Source organism: Cebidichthys violaceus, unplaced genomic scaffold (assembly GCF_023349555.1).
Source record: "Cebidichthys violaceus isolate CVI_PGR_0920_01 unplaced genomic scaffold, fCebVio1.0.p SCAF_16, whole genome shotgun sequence".
NCBI classification, from domain to species: Eukaryota; Metazoa; Chordata; class Actinopteri; order Perciformes; family Stichaeidae; genus Cebidichthys; species Cebidichthys violaceus.
The window spans coordinates 8,293,274-8,314,378 of NW_027176329.1; the positions used below are offsets into that span (position 1 = coordinate 8,293,274).

At 41.1% G+C, this 21,105-nt stretch overlaps 4 protein-coding genes across 4 annotated transcripts in view; all 4 read left to right on the forward strand.

Annotated features, from left to right (window-relative positions):
- Nucleotides 1-525: 525 nt before the first annotated feature.
- On the forward strand, nucleotides 526-3,214 carry LOC137872377 (homeobox protein Hox-A7-like). Its single transcript, XM_068710582.1, has 2 exons — nucleotides 526-955; nucleotides 1,850-3,214. The coding sequence occupies exons 1-2, from the start codon at nucleotides 589-591 to the stop codon at nucleotides 2,161-2,163; spliced, it is 681 nt and encodes a 226-aa protein (XP_068566683.1). The 5' UTR covers nucleotides 526-588; the 3' UTR covers nucleotides 2,164-3,214.
- A 646-nt stretch (nucleotides 3,215-3,860) lies between these two features.
- The window catches only part of hoxa3a (homeobox A3a), a 30,900-nt gene continuing 13,655 nt past the window's right edge, over nucleotides 3,861-21,105 (forward strand). Inside the window, exons 1-3 of the mRNA XM_068710996.1 lie at nucleotides 3,861-4,108; nucleotides 10,456-10,551; nucleotides 16,014-16,150. The gene's annotated coding sequence lies outside the window, so the exon portion shown is untranslated. The remainder of the gene's footprint in view (nucleotides 4,109-10,455; nucleotides 10,552-16,013; nucleotides 16,151-21,105) is intronic.
- Nucleotides 7,415-9,881, forward strand: hoxa5a (homeobox A5a). Its single transcript, XM_068711001.1, has 2 exons — nucleotides 7,415-8,135; nucleotides 8,735-9,881. The coding sequence occupies exons 1-2, from the start codon at nucleotides 7,553-7,555 to the stop codon at nucleotides 8,983-8,985; spliced, it is 834 nt and encodes a 277-aa protein (XP_068567102.1). The 5' UTR covers nucleotides 7,415-7,552; the 3' UTR covers nucleotides 8,986-9,881.
- hoxa4a (homeobox A4a) lies at nucleotides 16,172-19,598 on the forward strand. The gene is made up of 2 exons (XM_068711002.1): nucleotides 16,172-17,967; nucleotides 18,494-19,598. The coding sequence occupies exons 1-2, from the start codon at nucleotides 17,550-17,552 to the stop codon at nucleotides 18,823-18,825; spliced, it is 750 nt and encodes a 249-aa protein (XP_068567103.1). The 5' UTR covers nucleotides 16,172-17,549; the 3' UTR covers nucleotides 18,826-19,598.

Here is a 21,105-nt window from a genome sequence, read left to right on the forward strand (position 1 = left end):
ATTGTTATATTTGATCCATACGTTTTTTTAATCAAGTATTTAAAAAAAAAAAACACTTTCTGTCGGAGCTATTTTACAATTATGACACAATTTTAGCCAAATATGTACTTTTAATTAGTATAGCCTATGAGTGTGTGTAGATTATTTTTGTTATTATTAAGTAAATTATCTGTATACGACGGTGTATGAAATAGAAAAATAAAAATAAAGCTTTTTATTTAATTAGATGGTTTATATAGATGGTTACTTATAATATTAGTAGATATATTATTAAAAACATGACCTAATATAACCTAAATTCCCTCTAGATCACTGGGATTGTGAGAATTTCTCTCGTATGTGTTTACATGTGTGTATGTAATCGTGTGTGAAGCGTTAATCCCACTCTGCAGTCCTGCGCCATAATGATATCCATGTCTGCTTGCTGATTGGGTGCGAGCTGCCAGGCCCGAGTCACGTGGGAGAGTTCTTTGGTCCAGAGTGAAAATGGGTTTTGGTGTAAATCTAGGGTGTATTGCTGTCATATATCACGCTACCTCGTAAAAACGACACTGAGGATTCTGGGCCAACAAATCAGAGCGAAAAAATATGAGTTCTTATTATGTGGATGGTCTTCTTAGCAAATATACGGCGGGTAGTTCTCTCTTCCCAAACGTAGAACGGGCGTCTTGCAGTATTGGACCCAGTGGAGAGGACTATGCCTCGGCTCGCACTGCTGCGGCCATTGCGTTCTCACCATCTCTGTCTGGAGTGTACAGCGTCAATAATGCCGTGTACCAGAGCCGTCCCGTGTTTACCTCGGGATATGGCCAGGGGCAGGACGCACATACACTGCACTGCAGCCTGTTCGACCAGAGCCGCCTGTTCACCGACAGCTGCTGCCATCCGGAGCCGGGACCCCTTACCTTGCCGCCGGACAAACAATACCGGATGTACCCCTGGATGAGAGCATCAGGTATGGTACCGTCTCTTATGTTCTACTTTAAAGCCCTCAGGTCAATGCTTTTACAAAACATTGGGATACTTACATTGGCCGTTAGTGGTTCAATTAATTTCGTGAAGCCATTGGTGTTGCATGGAAAGAATCGTAAAACTTTTATTGCGCAACTAATGAGTTCTGCAGCCATAAATTCATTTGGCCAGCGCTTCTGTGTGTTCAGTACGCAGAGACCTTGCCGCTGGGGGTTTTCTCTGCACTCCTATTACTCTTACAGCCTCTTCTCCCCTTTGTGGTTGTAAAAAGACCTGTCTGTTGTGTAAATCAGTTCTCTTGCACTCTGCAGCTCCTTTCTAATTGGGTCTGCACTGCAGAGGCTCTGGTATTTTCTGAAACTCGCTCGTACACATTGCCGGATCAATATGCGCCAGCGTTGTCGGCTACATAAAGAAGTCAAGTGGATTTAGAATGCAAGCAGTTTCAAACATTGGCATTTGTTATCATTTTGAGGGAGAAGGTGTTGGTTGGTGCTGTAATCTAATTACTTATGGCTCCTCTGGTGCGCAGAGCATCACTGGCTTTTAATTGGAAAGGCATGCAGAGTATCAAAGGAGGCATGGGCGAAACATCCCAGCAGGACTGCTATAAATAGCTGCAGAGAACTTTACAAAAAAGTATTTCCCTTGTAGTGATATGACTGTGAGGAGTGTGTTCTGCGAGGGAGGGTGTTGATAGGAGTGATGTAAAAAATATGACCCAGAATGAATTGCTCAATCACAAATAGACTAAAGACGTGATGATGGTTTTATCATTTTTATTGTCAGTATATATTTCAACACCATATAATTAATGGTTTATGCTGAATAACTTTTAAATACAGTTTGCAAGTATAGCTCATCTCATCTTACACAGATCCAAACCGAAAGCGAGGGCGGCAGACCTACTCCCGGTACCAGACCCTGGAGCTGGAGAAGGAGTTCCACTTCAACCGGTACCTGACCCGCAGGAGGAGGATCGAGATAGCCCATGTTCTCTGCCTCACGGAGAGACAGATCAAAATCTGGTTTCAGAATCGCAGGATGAAGTGGAAAAAAGACCACAAGGAGGAATCCACGTCGACCCCCGGCGGAAAGGACGGTGATAACCAGGCGGTTTTAGAGTCTAGAGAGCACGAAGCGGGAGACACCCGGAGCTCTGGTTTGGAGTCAGAAACAGCTGCAAAGTAACGAAAGACACGGACAGAGAGCATTTAATGAAAAACACTGTTTAGTATGGATTAGAGATACATCTCAGATGTTTCTCACATACCATTCATGCATAAGAGCTGTGTAGGCTGATTAATTGAATGACAACTGAAGGCAATTATGTAATAAGCATTTAACAGTATATGCTGTATATTTCTTATTTAACCCCAAAACACATTCAAAGGCTCTGCAAGAAAGAGCAATATTAACTAAAGGCCTACCTATCCAAACTATATTTTTATATATGCAATACGACGTGTAATTTAACCTGATCGTACTACTGAGGCAACATTCCTTAACAAAAAACTACCTAATATTTACGTGCTAATAATAAACGCTGACACAAGGAATTCAACGTAGGTTGAAATTGACTGTAAATTAATCTATTCTACCTATTCGAGTGATTATTCCCAACAGACGGTTGTATTTTCTAAAGGGAACAAATACACCATTCTGCTCAAATGTGCCTTAGGCTGATTAAAAGTGAATGTTTTGTTAAATGCCTCCAACTGTGATTGAGATGCTTCGTTTGATTTCAGTTAGTGTATTATTATTTTTTTTTTAGATATAACTGCGTATCACTTGGAATGTTTATATGCCTGTTTTCGCTACGTATTTACCCCTCTATACATCCCAGGATTAACAGACATATTGTTTAGTTTCGGATGATCTCATGTAACCTACCTCGTCAACTTGCTTATTTTGCTACAAACAGGAATATCCTTACGTAAATGTTCTGTCGTCTTAGCCGTGTAGTGTAAAATGCCCTCGCCTATTCTATACAGAAAAAAGTAGGCTCAAAATGTCAGACGTGTTTGTTAATGCCAACAAGAAACGCATGCATATTTATTTAAACAGCACTTAATTTTAGTATCAAGTTATTAGTTTTTGTCGGTGTAAAATGAATAGGCTGTTGTAATCTAATTTGGGCAAATACTGTGATATATTTAGGTTAGGTGGCCACGTTTTCAATGTGAAGTATCAGTAACATGTGAACAAATAAATAACCTCTGGGAATGTCTCAAATCTGTAAATGAAAATATAATGGAATAAAATAGCTTTTACTTGTGTATTTGTTTGTATGTAATATTTGCGAAGTTAATATTGTGTAACGATAACCACAGTTAAAATCGTGCTAATATCACGTGCGGGTTGAGTAATAGCATGTTGGTCCCAGTCACAGCCTAAGTGCTGTTGAAAGTGACCAATATTAGGTTGCATGTAAGGAAACATGTTGCAGTTATGTTATGAGTGTTGGGTAAACACTTAAATTCGGGAATGTGAACTATGAGGATGCGAGATGGGGCAGGCTGCAGATGAAGGGAAATTACTGTTGAACTCTGCATTCCCTCTGTCCTCGGTAAGATGGCGCCTGACGGTGACCTGCCCCCTTCCTTCTTTGCCTCTCCCCCTCCCCTTTCTCCCCATCTCTCCCTCCAGCGCTGGGTCATAAATCCGTTGTTGTTTATGAAAATTTACAACATAGCAATACAACTTAACGACGCGGCTCCTCTTCCTATTGGCCGCAGCTTGTCACGTGGCAGGGAGCCGTGAACATGAACTTTTTATATCAAATTTCCAATAGCGGAATACAGCAGCCTTTCATTTAACGGTCTCGGGCTTCCACGCGGCTGTTTTCATCAGCGACCTTCTACATTTTTACACCTTTTTGGGGGAGTTTTCTCTCGGTCAGACAGGCTCGACGTGAAGGAGCTTTGCTTGGGACATGACTGGATCGTTTGGATTCCCTGCTGTCGCTTTCCTGACACGTTTGGGCAAGATGAGTGGAAGGAGCCCCGGTGCGTCAATGACCCCCGGGAGCCCCAGTTTCCGTCCTGGGACTCAACTATACTTCCATCCGTCACTGCCCATCTGCACCTGCAAACTCCTTTCGCCTCCCCCGTTCACAAGCAGACACCTTCACAAGGTAAGACAACTGCAACTTGTCACTGTGTTTGCTCTTTGATCAATTTGCAATGACAAACAACTTAATCAAATAATAATCAGAGTTTTATTTAAATATTGCACCCTCGCTTGTTTTCTGTTGACATACCCAGAGGTTTAAATCACGTGGAACTGGTTTAATGTTATAGTTTATTGAATTGTTTACTTAACTAAATGGCAGGTGCTACAATCCATCTGAAAAAGAACACTAGTGTTGCTTCAACATTCCTGTCGGGTTTTGCATGCTGTCGAGACATTGTTTGTTTGTTGTTGGATTTGAATGTGAATTGGCTTTCTGCTGCAAAATTCATTGGGTGGATGCTGGCCAAAATATGTGCTCTTTAACGCCCTCCTGTGGAGACACTGGGGGTACTGTGGTTGCAGTTCGGCCTGTTTTTGCTTCGAATGCCTTGTGGTGCAGGCTGGACAGGCAAGTCGACCTCTATTCCTGCGTGTCCATGCACAATGCTTTTAAGTTGTTATTAATACATGTGCATGCATTCCCTCACTGACTTTGCTGAAACGACCAATAAGACACTTTAAAGTGAACAATACAATTCTTATTTCTACCGTTTGAATGACCTTTAATTGACGCACAGGAATGTCCCTGTCGATAGAATTTAGAAAAGGAAAATATTTCTAAAATTTTCGAAAAGGTGATTTGCACTCGCTGTTTGCACATCAACATTGTTCACAGTGTTCCTTAAGGTGCACGTGTTTGAGACACTGCAGTGATTTGCTTCGTACAATCAATTATCAGTCGATCAAGCAACAACGTTATGAAAATTTAAATGCAAAGAAATGTTTGCAAGGTATCAATCGTGCAAAAGTTAATGTATAGTTAACTGCATCAGATATAATGTCCTTTTTCTATATTCCATATCTGCGTATAATGACAATTAATTTATATTTTGTTCCGAATTAGCTTTGCAAAAATACTACTTTTACATTTATTGAGTCTGTATCCATATGTGTTGACTGCTGTTGTTCCCGAAATCCAATTGCTTCTGTTGGAAAAGATGTTTGTCTGTTGCTGTTATGGTTAAGAATTGCTCATCGTATTCCTTAAAATGTCGTAACTATCCTGGATGTGTCCACTGTTAGTTTTCGTCGTGCCACAGACGTGCGTAATGATGTTTAGGTAGACAAAGAATCATAATAGTATTGTATTTGTATACTCTGAGATTCACGAGTGCTGGTGTGTGAGGGTGCCTGCAGAGTGCACTGCCCTCCTGTTTTCCTGCAGCAGTGGTCCCCTCGCTCCCAGCCCGACATTGTTTGACACCAGTGCGAACTCACTCTTTTCATCTCCTTTCTTTGGTCCTTATTTAGTTCCTGGGTGTGTCCCTGGCTCGACTCGGAGAAATCATTTTCGTGGGAACTTTGTTGCTATTGGCCAGTCATAAATCAGCTGTTGGAGCATTGACTGTTGAGCCAACACACACTCTGTAGTTCCTCTCTTAGTGTGGGTCCACTGGATGTGGGAGCCCGGTATTCACATCGTGCCTTCTGGGGGTCTGTAAACGCAAAGGGCGCACATACCTGGAACAGAATTAATAATCTATATCTCACTGTTTTTGGCAGTAACACATGATTGGGCTTGTGCTGGGTGAAGAGGCTGCTCAGGGGAAATAGCTTTTGGGGGGAAGCAAAGGACAAGTCACTGCCTTCGAGAGACGAAGGTACCATAAAAATTCCACAAGGAGAAAACCAAATGGAGAGCGCCAGACGAGGCGCCATGCCTCTATTTAGGCTTCGTGTCTGTGTCTTGCTCTGTGCAGGTCTCCTGTTTTTGTATTCCTGCTCAGATTTAACACAGACAATAGATGGTTGAAGTGCAATGGCCAGGTTACAGTAAGAGCTACAGTAATAGCTGGAGAGAGCTTCAGATAGCATACATTTTTATTTATTATTTTTAACATAGGCTACGTTTTTACCGAAAACTAAAAAGGTTAATCTACCTTTTAATCATTTTGATAATCAATCATCTTTATGTCTGTGCTGTTTTATAATCTACCAAGTAGACAAATGCTTTAAAATGTTACTTCAATAACACATATAAATTGTCTGTAGTCTATATTTTAATTTGTTTATAAGTGTACGTGAATTAAGTGCAATTCATATCCGCTACCAATTTATAGCCCAATGTTAAACGAATAGTTTCCAGTACAAATAAAAATTACGATTTATCATCTGAATTTTGTAGCTTTTTCTTTGATATTCCAAATACGTTGACTTATTTTTATACATTAATCGTTTCGAATATTTCCCCTTTGAATTCATTTCAAATGTCATTTATTTTCTGCACAGTGACTGTACGAATACTAGCTGCTAGAAAAGAAGTCTAATGTTTTTCTAAATTGTGTGTTGATCACAAACCTGCAAATACTAAAAATGGAATTTGATAAGATGTTGACTGTTTACAAGTCGATATGAACGACGAGTTGCCTTTAAACGACGGAGTAATAAAGTCGGGTTACATGTAAAATGCTCATAACATCTAAAGGCGTATTGTTTGGAATCGTAAACCAACCTACAATAAACAGTAAAGTGGTTTTACGTGCGTTCATATATAGCATATATTCAAAGTTATTTATTCTTCAATGTGGCATAAAACAAACAAAGGACTGTCCTTGAATGGCAGTCTATGTGTTAATATTCAACATTGTGATGTTTGCTTTTTTCTTTGCCCAAAACATTTATTCATTAGTTCTTTTCCCACATTAGTGGCTGTTCGTTTGTTTTATGATTATAAAAAAGTGTGAAAAAACGCAGACCTGTTTTGAATGGGCTTTTATTATATTAACTGCGCAGACTATTTGCACTCATCGCCTATCATAACATGCATAACACATTCTGATCGAATTATTTCTGTACACTATCTTCGCAGAGATTGCACTCTCAGCATGTCACTTGTTGTATTGTTTAGGAGCCCGTTGGTTTTTGCCGCAATGGTCGTTAACCTCTGAATGACCCCATGTGGAGCCCACGCCTCAGAAACCACCGCAGACAGGCAGTGACACCGTTGAGCCAGAGGATGGCGCACCACGACAATCCAAAACACCCAAACTGTGGCTCAGAGTTCGTCCTAGCCACGAGCGCATGGAGGCGCGCCCCCTTCACATCCCACCCAGTATTTCCTCCGTGCACGAGTCTACCTCTGGAGGTCACCAAGCAGGATTTACGACTGGTCAACAAAAGCACGTGATACTCCACCGTACCCCATATTTGGGTGCCTACGTAAGAGAGAATCAAGTCCATGTCCCACTCATTTCCATAATTCATCATAAATTGTGCAAGGGTGCTATAGGACGCGCTAAACCATAAGAGCCACAAATCAAGCACACAGGTTTTTGCTATTTTACTTCTAAAACAATAAAAACAACAACAAATACCTACAACGAGCAAACGGTGGAATTGTCAACAAATGAGCTCCTATTTTGTGAACTCATTCTGCGGTCGCTATCCCAATGGCGCGGACTTCCAGTTACATAATTATGGAGACCATAATACGGCAAACGAGCAATACAGAGACTCAACCGCCGTGCATTCCAGCAGGTATGGCTATGGCTACAACGGGATGGACCTAACAGTCGGACGGACCGATACCGGACACTTTGTAGGCAGCGAGCGGACACAGGGATACTCCCCGAGTCACTCAGCGGCGACAACACCCTCGGTGGAGCCGGTCAGGTACACTCAGTCCGCCAACAGCACCGGGACATCGTCTCTTTCTCCACCACCTGAACCACTACCGTGCTCCTCGGTCGCCACCTCGTCCCCGGTCACCGACACTCAATCTCAACACCGAGCTGTGAAAAACTCTCTAACGACCCCGTGCTCGAACTCCAACGGAGGCACGCTGCTGCTCAGCCGGGACTGTGTGTCCAAAGCTTCGCCCCTCGAGGAAGAGAAGCCTGCAGGAAGCGCACCAACAACTCCTCAAAATGTCACCGACTCAACACAGCCTCAGATATATCCATGGATGAGAAAACTACATATAAATCATGGTAAACTACTTCAATTTTTAATGATCTTGTATTAACTTTAGATACCCGGTGCTGTGTTCTTATTTGGTAAAGGTGTGATCATGTTTAGACCGTATTCAGACTTTTTAACAGGCCAAAATTAGACCGTTTTAACACAGAATGTATTTACTGGACATGAAGCGCCATATGCGCCTCTCGCCTGTTTGGTGTATTACTGTTTTTCAGTACTGTCAACATAGACCAGGTAGGGATCATTTTATGAAAAAAAACTATGTATATATGGTTAAAGTTAGTTAAAATATATAGTAGATAGCCAAGTGTGTTACAGGTTATATTGTATTTTTAAGGTTAAATAGCCCACGTTACATCCTTGTTACTTATTCATTTTCGCAAGTTGCAGTTGAAAAGGTGTGTATCTTACATTGCCACTGTTGTTTTTAATAATTTGGGGATCTATTAAACGTAAACGTAGTCAACTTTTAAGCCATTCCTGCAGAAACAAAAAAAAGGTTAAAAAAATTATAAAAAAAAGAAAGAAAAATGAGAAATGTGGTCAAAAGAAGTTTCTGTACTGTTTTGTTTTAACATCCACTTTGTCTCATATGTCTCCCCCCCTATAGATTTGTCAGGACCAGAGGGGAAGAGAGCTAGGACGGCGTACACCCGCTACCAGACCCTGGAGCTGGAGAAGGAGTTCCACTTCAACCGGTACCTGACCCGCAGGCGGAGGATCGAGATTGCCCATGCCCTCTGCCTCTCGGAGAGACAGATCAAAATCTGGTTTCAGAACCGAAGGATGAAATGGAAGAAAGACAACAAGCTGAAGAGCATGAACATGGCGGCTGCAGGCGGGGGAGGCTACAGGCCTTGATATTCCCTCCTCCACCCCTGATAGCGAGCACTATGAAAATAAAACAAAGATTGTCATATCAACTTACTCCTCCTCCTATTTCAAAAAGCGCAGAGACTTGTGAACGGGCTGTGTACGGGACAGGGGACACCCCACTCAAGTCCACTGTATGTTCAACAACCGTCCCATTATATTCCTTAATATTATTTACTTTTTATTTCCACCATGGTAATGCTTATGTGATTAAAAAAATGCATTATGTACAGTTCTGTCTAGATTTAGTAGAAAAAGAAACGAAATAAATGTTTGTTTAAATTATTTCTTGTTCAGACGAAAAAAATAAAAACGTCAAAGCTTGAAATGCTATACCGCAAATAAATCCAGTAAAAGTTGTGTAATGCACTCAGAACAATACCAGCCTGATAAATAGAGGGTTGAGGTTGAGCTGCCTTTGTGTTTAGCCTTCGTTTTCTATGTATGTACTGTATATGTATGTATTTATTTGTTTGATGTATTGTAACAACTTGTCAGATAACTTGCTTCCAAAAGTAGAGCCAGCAGAGTACGTAAGCCTTGTGTGGTTATTGTGTGCGTTGTGAACACATGAATGGACAGAGGTGGCGACTCAGTCTTGTACAGTAGCCGTGCCTTGCATCTTTGTTTTTTGTCTTTTGATTTGGCTGCTGTTTGCGTTGTTCACCTGGACATCTTAGTAAAAACGTGTTATGTCTTTGTTTTCTCTAGCTGTTTTTATGTGGAGGGTCCCCACAGTAAATCTCATTGCCTATTTGTATAACTCCATCGTGACTAGCTTTTTGTAAATGTTTTTCAAAGACTGGAAGTCAAGAATATACTATAATATTAATAATGATGATGATGACGATGATAATGGCCATTATAATAAACTTTCTACTGGAACGGCAACATTACAATGAGTGAACGTTTTTTGTAAAATGTTAAGGGTTCGTTCAGACTTTTGCCACAACTGCGTCGTGGAAAAGAAAGGTCAGAGCTTGCTGTTTGGTCTAAAATCTCTAAGTCACCAGTATGAGCTGTCAGACATTGTAAAAAGTTTCCTCTAGTAAAATCCTCGAATTCAACAGGTCCCCTTGAATGAAAGCTGCATGTTTTACTCACCTTGCTGTGGAGCGGGGAGTTTAGGGGTCCTTGGCCACTAACCGGCTCCAGTGGCCGGGCGTCCCCTTGCGCACAGACCGCTATTCCCTAAGAAACAGCTCGACTTTTCAAGCTTTAAACTTTATTAGGGCCGATTCTGGCTCTCTGACATTTGGGTGCTAAATGAATGGGGGTTTTTGTCTATGAATTAGATCGTAAAAATCATCCAGAGCGCGGCCAGATAGGCTCACTGGCCATAAACGGTCACGTGGTAGCCATTAAAGTAAGTTTTATGGTTTTGGGGAGTTGACAGTATATTGCACATAACATATAATCGCACTGACGGCGAGGCTTCGTCTGACTCTCTCTTTGCAGGCTGTAAGTGTTACTTGACCGGTGCAGACCGTCACTATTGCTCAGTCTGCCTCAGTATGGACCGGACGCTTTCCAGGATGAGGACCGCGTCTCTGGGTAAGTTTCTGCAGACTATCCGGTAGCCCGAGAACAGCCAGCCTGTGTTAAACAGCCTTATTATTGTATTTGCTCCCTCTATCTGTCCCTATTAGTCCATTACACTAATTTGTCAGTTGTGCAGTGCTGAATACTGGTCTCGGCAGATGTTGCGCAGGGTTGGGTCCGGCTCATGGCTATTTAATTGCTTCCTTCCCCGTGTAACTTGTTTCCCTCCATCTGTGGTGCAACTCATAATCCATTTTTACATGTTGGATAATTATCCCTGTGTCCATTTCCACCCCCACAAACTTCTAGTTGTTGTCGTTTTATTACATTGGAGAATTCACAGACCGTGGACCAGAAAGTTTCCAAAGGATGTGTGGACATTTCCTTGATAAAGTTAACTGCTAATGCAGGCCTACAGATTTACAACTAGCTCAATTTGATTGGATTGTGTATGTGCTGATGACTTTTGGAAGTTCTCTGTCCATCCCTGGAACAAAGAAAGTTGCAGTTGTTGTTTTGCTGAGCGCTGCGTTCCACATGTTGGCACCGTGTATGCCTTTAGGACGGGCTGTAAACCGTGTCAAGTAAACACAACATGGAAACAAACAGCAGTGGGGAGACGTTTGAAAAGGAATTCCGTTTTGTGTCATCCACGTCGTTTTGTGTTTGGGGTTGAAAAGTTCAAATGACCTCTTAAAAGTCACTCTCGCTTTGTGGTGACCTCTTGTCCGACCAGTGCCGGGACGAAACCAGCCACCAGCGGACCTTGAATCAAAAAACATGGACTGATAATAGGATGAATATAAAAATCATTTCAAAGGTTTTTTTGGAGGCTTTGGCCTTTTTCTTTTTACGCCTCTGCGTGTTTTTTTTAATTAAAGAGTCTGTGACTCGATGCGCCCATTTCAAAATTGAAATCTCCAGGCCAAATATGAAATTTTTTTTTGGATATCACTATTTGAGTCTTGTGAGTTTTTTGCAGCAATAAACTTGCAAAAAAACACCCAGATTTGTTAAAGTTGTTACCTGAGTGGATTTGAAAAGCTAACATTGTCCGTATGTCATCAACACTTAAATACCAAGTTTGATTTTTGGCGCAAAGGCCTGTATAGGCTCATTACTGGTTGTTTCTCAAATTTTCTGCAAATAAAAAAATGTAGTTACCACTTTAGATAACTTACTCGATCCATTTCCACCAATGCTGGAGTGGATTTTAAAATCTGGTCAACCTTTGAAAATACATTCTGGACAGATGAGGGGGAATTCTTCCAAAATGTATTTAAATGTTCACTTTTTTTCATCAAACAGAAATCAAAGGTTGCACCAATTGTAAAATTAGCATAATTAATCCAGACTGCTAATGTCCCTCGGTTTATTGTCTAACAAATTATATTCTTTATGTTTTTAACGAAATACGGAATTTCCACTATTTCTAACTTGAGTTCAGACACAGAAAAATCCAACAGGACATAGAATGTGTCTATTTAGAAATGAAAACGGTTGCCAATATTTCAAAATGAGAAATTTCGACAGGGCCCCATGTGCTACTGCCAGGCAGAGAGAGGGAGAGACGCGCTGTAGGTTCATCTGGAGGTCAGCCACAGCACCAAGATAAATCTGCATCCTCTCAGAGCCACCAGCAGAGCTCGCTTTAGGCCAAGTTCACTGTCACCCTGCTGTATATAGAGAGGGGAAACTACTCGCACATCAACGTTACCACGCACACACTCGCCTTCACTTTAATGACACGTGTGCTTGGCGTTGCCTATAAGCATAATGCATATAAATTAATTTACCGAGGGACACAAAGCCTGTGGTAACGTCCTGCACTGGAGGAGAAGACTATGTGAAGTGAGAGGGGTAGTCTAACTTCAAGTGTTGCCTCCAACAAAGACTTTTGGCTGCTTTGGTTGCTCTATAACGCTAATGAATGATTTGCATATTTTACGGCCCTATTAGTCTTGAGTGGAAGCCTATTGGATTTATCTTTTCACTCCCTCGTTGGAAACATCATACAGCTACAATTGCATTTTAGGTATTGTGCTGGCATCTTCACTAATTATGAAATTTGTGAAAATGATCATCGTGATGGCAAGAGATATACACATTGTTCAAATCAATTTTTCGTTTCGAGAGGGGCAGATATCTCACCGGGCCGGGACAGATGAGAGCGAGATAGCAGCAGAAGAGGAGGAAAAATTGGGGTCAAAAGTTTAGGCGCTGAACAAGTCTCCGTCATCTGTTCACTCCGAGCTTGATGCCAGCCTTATAATAGCGATCTTGACTCTCCACACAAAAGACAGAATAGCTTTGAATTACATATGTTGCACGGTGCACTCCAGGTGAACCCTGAAAGTGCGGTGACCTCGCGTTTGGGACCGGGGGAGGGGACCCCCCACCCGTCCCCAGCAACAAGATTGAGTGGCTGGCGTTTTATTAAGGCGGTTGATTGGTGAATTTCCTTTGAATAAATTGCATTTGATATGTTTAGGGACGAGGGCAAAATTTGCATTTTGAGGATTGATACTCTCGACCCGGTCACAGGGTAATGGGAAGGCCCACAGCCCCCAAATTGAGCCCCCGGACCCCTTAAAAAACATTTAGCCCCTCTCTTCCTGATCCGATGAATAGAAGCCTTTTAGGAAAACAGAAATGGCACAGATGTCTTTGTGAATCCTAGAAAGAACGTTTTTTGAAAAATTGTAGAAAAATATAAAAGACTTTATATTAATTTTATTTTTGCTGGGCCTATTTAATGCCCTTCGAAAATGAATGCAGATATTTCTTAGATAAGCTAAAGCATTGAACCATTGTTTGTATGTGTGAGAGCTCAATGAAACATAAAAGTGAAAACAACATGGCTGATAACAAACCCAAATTAACACCAAACAAACATTATTAACTATATTGGCATTATGCTTAAAAAGCCTTAAACTGGGTCTGGATTGAATCACATAACTTCTTATATGCAACTGACAACGAAACCGCATGGATCACACGATTTTGTTAAAAAAAATAAACATTCTAAATTTTAACCAGAATAGAAAAACAATCTGGGATCCCTTTGATAAGAAAATACCAATACAATCTGACTATATTGGTACTTCATACTATTTTTTTGGATTCATTGAAAAATGCCCACTCATTTTCACAAATATTTTACATTTTTTATTTTGTAGTAATTTAGCACGTTTCTCTGCACGTCCAGTGCGCGGCACAATAGGTTCATTGCACTTTGTAAAATGTTGAAATGTATAAAAAAAAGTTCAATGCAATTAAGAGAAGGCGGGTCGTTTGCTCATTCAAAACTTTGTTTATTGAATTAAAAATAAAAAAGCTTGTCAATGAAGAATGGAATTGTCCCGATATGTTGCAAGTGAGTACGCCTGAGAGTCAATGCGCAAAATGTTATTACTTCACTCAGGTTTATTCTGTGATTTTCAATAAAACGCATCCTTTCATACATTTTAAATTAAAAAATTGGCACTCTGATCTTTAACTTACCTTAAAGTGCACATTCCTACTTATTTAACATTCGTAATACGTCTATAACTTGCTTCAGTTTTTGAAACATTTGCAGTGTCGCCCTTCTCTCTGTCTCAATACGTTTAATTATAACAGCTCTTAACTTGGAGGAATAAAGAAGTTGACCATGCATTTTCTAAAGGATGGAGCTGCTTTTGTTCGTCTCTTTAACTACCGTTGAAGGCTTGAAAGTCACTATGTTTCTGTCTAATCAAAGTTTGCAGCTATAGGCTGTATTACATCTGCAGCCAAAGCCATAGTTATCGTGAAGGCTGGTTCTGTTGCAATTACTTGATGGGAAGTGGTGGAAAGGACAATCACACGTGACATACTGTATGAAAGAAAAACATTTTATTGCCAGTGTATACCTATATCAAAATATTTCCATAAAGACATGAAAGGTGTTTTCTGGCCCGAATTCTTAGCACATCTTGAATGCAGAGAGGATTTTTTATCCCGCCGTCAGGGCTCCGTATAGACAAGAGACCTTGTGAGAGCCATCTGCAATCTGTCACTATCGTTACAGCACTTCTCTGATAATCTAAATTTACAGTAAAGTGTCAGCTTGATGTATATTGGCTAAATAGACCTTCACCTCACAGTATATGCTCTGAAATGGAACACCTTGATCTGGCTGTTATTATTTAGTCTATAAATAACGATCTCTTAACACAAAGTTGTAACGGGTTTTATTCACATTAAGAGCAAATTAGGTCTTTAAATTTAGTGGAAATTTACTTACTCGTGTAAGCTATTTTTAGCATAGCTTCCAATTGCTTCCTTTTACTCCAATGGCCAATTTGATGATTTTTATGATGTCCTATTATATTTTCTGCATGCTGCATTGTTCGAGAGATTTCCCGATGCTTTATTGCATTCAAATATACAGAAGCACCTTGCAGGCCTGGACTAGATAACGGAGGCAGTACCAACACCGTTATTAAAAGACTTCTTTTGTAGCACTGAACCGGACTTTTGAATCATGATATGTTTTAATAAAGTCATTCACGAGTGAAACAAAGAAAAAATACTCCATATAGCAAAAAAAGAAGAATGACCTGTAAAATCCGAGTAAGTGGATAATAGCCAAGCTGATCTGGCCCATATTAATACATGTAATAGAATGGCAGCAGAATGTAAATTTAGATATGAGGTGAAGTTGTCTTACCGCTGACATTATGTTGACATATTGCCTCTCAGGTGGTCTCTTGGCCATATGGATACAGTGGATATATGGCGAGAAGTGCATCAGCTGCCATTTACAATGAGTTAGGTGCGAGAAAGCCTGTTAGATAGTAGCAGCTCATGGCTTACAGCAACAGTGTGCTACAAAAAAAAGGCAATTTTGAAGAGAATTTGAGGCTGGCCTCTGGTTGCTGTGGGGGGAAAAATAATTTACCTGTTAAGTCGTCTACATAAAAAAAAACTAGAGGTTTAGTGATGGAGATCAGCAATGTGAATTTTTTTGATCAAATATATCAGACCATCTGCAGCAGATTTCAATAGTTGCAAGATCCCCTATTCCACATATTCTTACACATAGTTGCACGTGTGATTTTCTCGATAGTTTGAAGGCTTTTGCACATTCAAAAAATCCTTTGGGAACTTTCCTGGGTGCTGACCCACGCTAAGTGCTCCCCCAACTCCCCAGGGCTGAACAGACCCTGCAAAACTGAAGTCCAAGTCCGGGGTGAACCCCAGGTCACTGCGTCTAACAGATATGAAAATGTCGCCTCTTTGGAAAAAGGGCACGCCTTGTTGTTTAACAAAGAGTGTCAATGGGAAAGATTAATCAGAAACAAAATGGAAACGGTGTCACTTTGGGGTCAGGCAGAAGTTATCTCTGTTTAGAGAAGCGAATAGAATAGGGGGGTGGGGGTGCAGGAAAAAAGGAGAGAAAAGAAAGCTTTCAATATTTCCAAAGTTTGGCCTCTTGTTTCTCTATGCAGAGGCCTTGTTGACGTGGACAGTGTGGATCCGCTTTGTGAAGAGCTGCTGCATCTTCAAGGGACACATATACAGTGTGCCACCTCGGACATGGGGAGGAAACAGGACCTGGACTTGATGGCTGATGTCGAGGAGCACGGTCAGATACTTTTATATTTTTTACCTTAGAAATATGCAGTTTCAAAATTATTGATGATGTTCAATCTATTTAAATATATGGAAGTTTCCCTGCAGTAATTACATTTACTGCTAGTATTATTATTGCTATAATTATTTAACCCCTTTAAACTGTTTGCATCCTCTCTCTTCAAAACATATTTTGAAGGCAATGCTATTACCTTAGCCTTGGTTGTTTGCAGTAAAGTGGTGCTGCAGGGCGCACAGGAAAGTCATGTTAAGATACTGCATATTTGTTTTGAAATGTTGGGAAATTGTTCCTTGGAAAGGTTTTAATATATTTCCAAATTCAATCCGATTTGGACAATTTTATTGGATAAGAGATTATCTGTGCTGTCGAGAGAAATGATGGCATGTACTGTAGATGGTCTATGTTGGTTGAAAATGCCACGCTTTGTTTGGTATGTGGCTATAAAGAAAGGTACGACCACTGTAATTGTTTGTCCGGTGTTTGGATGTCCTTTCAATGGCAGTTAACACAGCAGAATTGATGATACGTGATGTCCGTGCGATTAGAGCCAGATAACTTTCATGTGGTACAAACACAAAGCAGAAATAGCTTGAAATTATTGCTATGTCCTGGCAAATTTCTTAAAACAACCGTTTTCACACATGTACACATGGAATGAAGAAAAGGGAGCTTTTGCATTTACGGTGGTGCAACGTGAGACATTAGTGTTTTCTCTTGTTTTTAAGTGTGTCATAAGCGAGTATAACCGGGTTTCACTGATGCACAAGTCAGATGCTTTATAGACAGGCGTGTATGTCCGCAGAGCAGCAGCTCGTCAGTGCTTGCAGGAAGCTTGTGCATTGTTATATTTTTCGATCATTTGAATAAGCTATACAACATTACAGTTTGCACTGTTGTGGTGGCGTGTTTTTGTTTCCTTGTTTGTCTCTTTATTATGACTCAACATGTTTTCAACTCCAACAACCGATATTCACGACACTAGCTGTTAGAAATAGTCCTTTGTTTCTCTTAACCTTTATTTTGTCAGGGCTTGGATTTCATATCCACTTTCTGTTACACAGGAGGTGGATATTTTATCACATGGAGGAAAGCCTCACCCACATAAGTTTGGCCCCATGCAGTAAACAAGTTAGTTGATTGGTTTTGCTTTATATACTGTGATTTAATAAGGAAAACATCAACGTAAGCCAGTCCGAGCAGTGTTGGTGGTACCAATGCCATGCTTTCCATTGGTTCCTGTTTACATGATGCCCACAGGATGCGCGGTGATTGGTGGCGCTTCACACGTGACCAGGCAACTTTGTACATTTGACAGGGAGTAGGAGGGTTTTGTGGAGATCAGAAAAACGACAGCGCGATAAAAATTAGTATTGTTGCACTTCACAAATTAATGACCATGAGTTCCTACTTGATAAACTCCAACTATATCGAGCCTTCCTTTCCTCCATGCGACGAATATCAGCAGAGCGGATACATCCCCAACCCTGGTGATTACTACGAGCGGTCAAAAGATACGGGCTTCCCCCATCACGACGAGCAATCCTATCCGAGGTCAAACTATACAGAAACGGGCTACGATTACGGCAACGTTCCCGCCACCGGACTCGATGATTTCGGCGAAGGACATCACGCACAGCCGCAACCGGTTCCACAGAGCCACGGTCCTCGCGTTGCCGCGGCCCCAGATGGTGGCGCAGGGGAAAATGCCAGCAAAGACTGCAGCCTCGCCAGTGAGGTATATCCCGGTGTAGCGAAGGGCAAGGAGCCGGTGGTCTATCCTTGGATGAAAAAGGTCCACGTTAACAACGGTGAGTTATCGTCACGGCTAAATAGCAGAACCACTGAGAAACAACCACTGGAACACACGCGAGCCCATTGAGGCAGCACTAGTAGCAGCTCTTACAACAGCAATTTACGACTATCGAGCAGCAGGGTCGGTAATTAAGGACCCTCGTAAATTTTATTGCCTGTGTTCGTCTGTCGGGGCCATGTGCTTTTGTTGCTTTTTAACCCAAACTACCTCCACCACTGGAGCCGAGCCAAACTGTAATATCCAACCCCGCTGTTTGTTAATCATTTCTAAGCTTGATATGTCCCTGGATGCGAGTGCTTGTACACTCGGCATCTCCACATTAATGCCATGTCCGTAAACTGAAACAAGGCAGACAGTAAAACAGAGTGGCTGTGATTTCCCACCAAAGCCAGAAATGTTATAGAATTTTTCAACCATTTAATATGTCCTTTGGAGGAACTTTACTGGTTTGGAATAAACGCTATATCAGCCTGCATGTAACACCTGCTTGCATGCCTGTGTATGGCTTTTCCCCCCTCCAGTCAATCCCAATTACACTGGAGGAGTGCCCAAGAGGTCCCGCACTGCCTACACCCGCCAGCAGGCTCTGGAGCTGGAGAAAGAGTTCCATTTCAACCGGTACCTGACCCGGCGCAGGCGGGTGGAGATTGCTCACACCATGTGTCTGTCAGAGCGCCAGGTCAAGATCTGGTTTCAGAACCGGAGGATGAAGTGGAAGAAAGAGCACAAGCTTCCCAACACCAAGATCCGCTCTTCCAGCTCGGCCTCGTCCTCAGCCTCGGGGGCCCAGCAGCAGCAGCAGATCAAAACAGGCCAGCAGCTTGTCCCCACGCCGTGCACTGCAGGTCTATAGTGCCTGAATGAACCCCATCCCACAAAAAACCCAATCCAGACTGAGATGGCAAATATCACAAGTGGAATTTGATGGACCGATTCTCAGTATTTTACACATGGTGTTATCTATTTCACCTTGCCTCTGCCATTGGGCCCCTGTCACGTCCTTTGTACCCTTTCTCCTCTCCGGTCGTCCTCGCCCTCTTCATATAAGCTTGAAATTCACCTCTAATTGCCACGATGGCAACTGAAGTGTTTATATATTTGTTTATTATTATGAAAGAAGGATAACGCACATTCAAACGTATGGATCAAAATGTATCATTACAGTTACAATTGAGTGAGTTGAAAGTAAGTTTGGACTCATTTTTCTATCTTCTGTTTGAGTATTTTTTTTTTTTTAATTATTTCTCATGGAAAGCTCTAATATACTTGAAAGATATTTAGCGAGACTCTAGATGGCTGTTTAGAGGTATGGCATCAGTCAGAGTAACAGTGTAGTTTGTGTGTTTGAGTCAGTTGGTTTACTGTTGAATGTAGTCCATGGTGACTTTCACATTTAATGTACATAGGCAAATCATAATGAAGGCACAACAAGAGAAGCATTTCGTCACGTAGAAATATGTTTGTTGGTATTGTAAGGTCTAGGTTTATTTGTGCTAGTCCGTCCCATGTTGTGCTGTGTTCTAAACTGTGAATATTTGTATGTGTTGTCTCAGTAATGACCTTTGTGATGTAGGCTAGTGTAGGCTCAGTCTGTCCTTGTGAAATAAATATGTACTTCACTTATAAGGTTGACTTTGTTTTGGATATTATGTATTTGCAAATACTAATTCGATTTTTGCGAAATATGTATTTTTTTAAAGCCGTGCGTAATAGCATGCACGATGCATGTATTTACCTCTTTAAAAAAATATATGAATAATTTGGGGAATACATTTTCAAATTCGAACAGTTTACTTCCATGCCGTTTGCTTTAATTTCAGTGCATGGACCTGGAATAAAAAATAACTTTGATTCATAAAGCTTTTGAATCAGTTATTTAGTGTTTGGAGATGCATGCGTATAATTATGATAGTGTGCGTAAAATTGCATACGTAAAATTGAGACAGAACATTGGATAATTTACTGCACCACACTTTAATAATACTTTAACTATTGACTTTGTCTAAATATAATCAAATTCTATTTGGTTTATTTATACGTTATTTGCAGAGATGCTTCACTTAATCATTGCGCAAAGATGCGCAGTTTCTCTTCTGTAATATTTACAGAAAGGGAAACAGATTCAACATTCCAGGTGTTTAATATGTGTAACCTATATATTGTGAAGGAACTATGTTTTACAAAAAGTATTCCCATCTTCAAAACATTGCGTTAAAAGTATTTTTGCCTGACTCCATTATGTCTTTCAATCCTCAACTGACTGGAATTCTAATCCGAAATGTGTCAGAATGTCATGCGCATTTTCGTGGGTAAATATGAGATGTGGTTGGGATTTAGGAGGCAGCTATATCAGCTGCTTAAGATTTGCTGGCTTTGCTGCTGATACGGGAATCAAACCAGATTGTTAAATATATCCGACCTCACATATTGTTCTCTTTTGCCATTATAAGGAGATCGCAGCCAACCTCAGTGCACCAGCGTGTGAGTGTTGGTCACTACCTGATACATCCAAACAATAGAGAGTTCAACCCGGGGACACGGCCGACTCTGGCCAATCACCAGCTCAGAGCACTTCTTCTGAACCCTGACCTTTCAACACACACAATGTTCAGACCATACATCAGTGCTAAGACCTCCACGGGCTTCTTCTTCTCATTTACGATTTACCCAGAGACAGCGTGGAAACAAAAACGGTGTTTAGGTGTGAAACTGAGCCATGAATTTCCCCAAAATTATTCTTGAAGACAGCTCTTCTGCAATATATCACAGAAACTCCCCTGTCAGGTCGTTCAGAGAGGGCAGATGTGAACTAAAACATGCTGGCATTGTGCAAAATATTCAATATGTTTTGGCACTTATGGTTTCTGCTCAATATATATGCCAATAATAGCACAACGGATGGGTCAGCAATGCATTTCATAGTAAATTAGATAACACTGACACTCACCAAAATTCCCACAGAAACGAGTGACAGATTCATAGTCCGAATTCACACAAAAACGGTTTTATAGTTATTGATACAGTTTTTGTTACATCTTTCACTCAACATTTGTGTCTGTATAAGACAAATTATCCTGCAGAAATGTAAAGACCCTCTCCGCATATACTACCCAGCCCTCTGTGTAGCACTTGC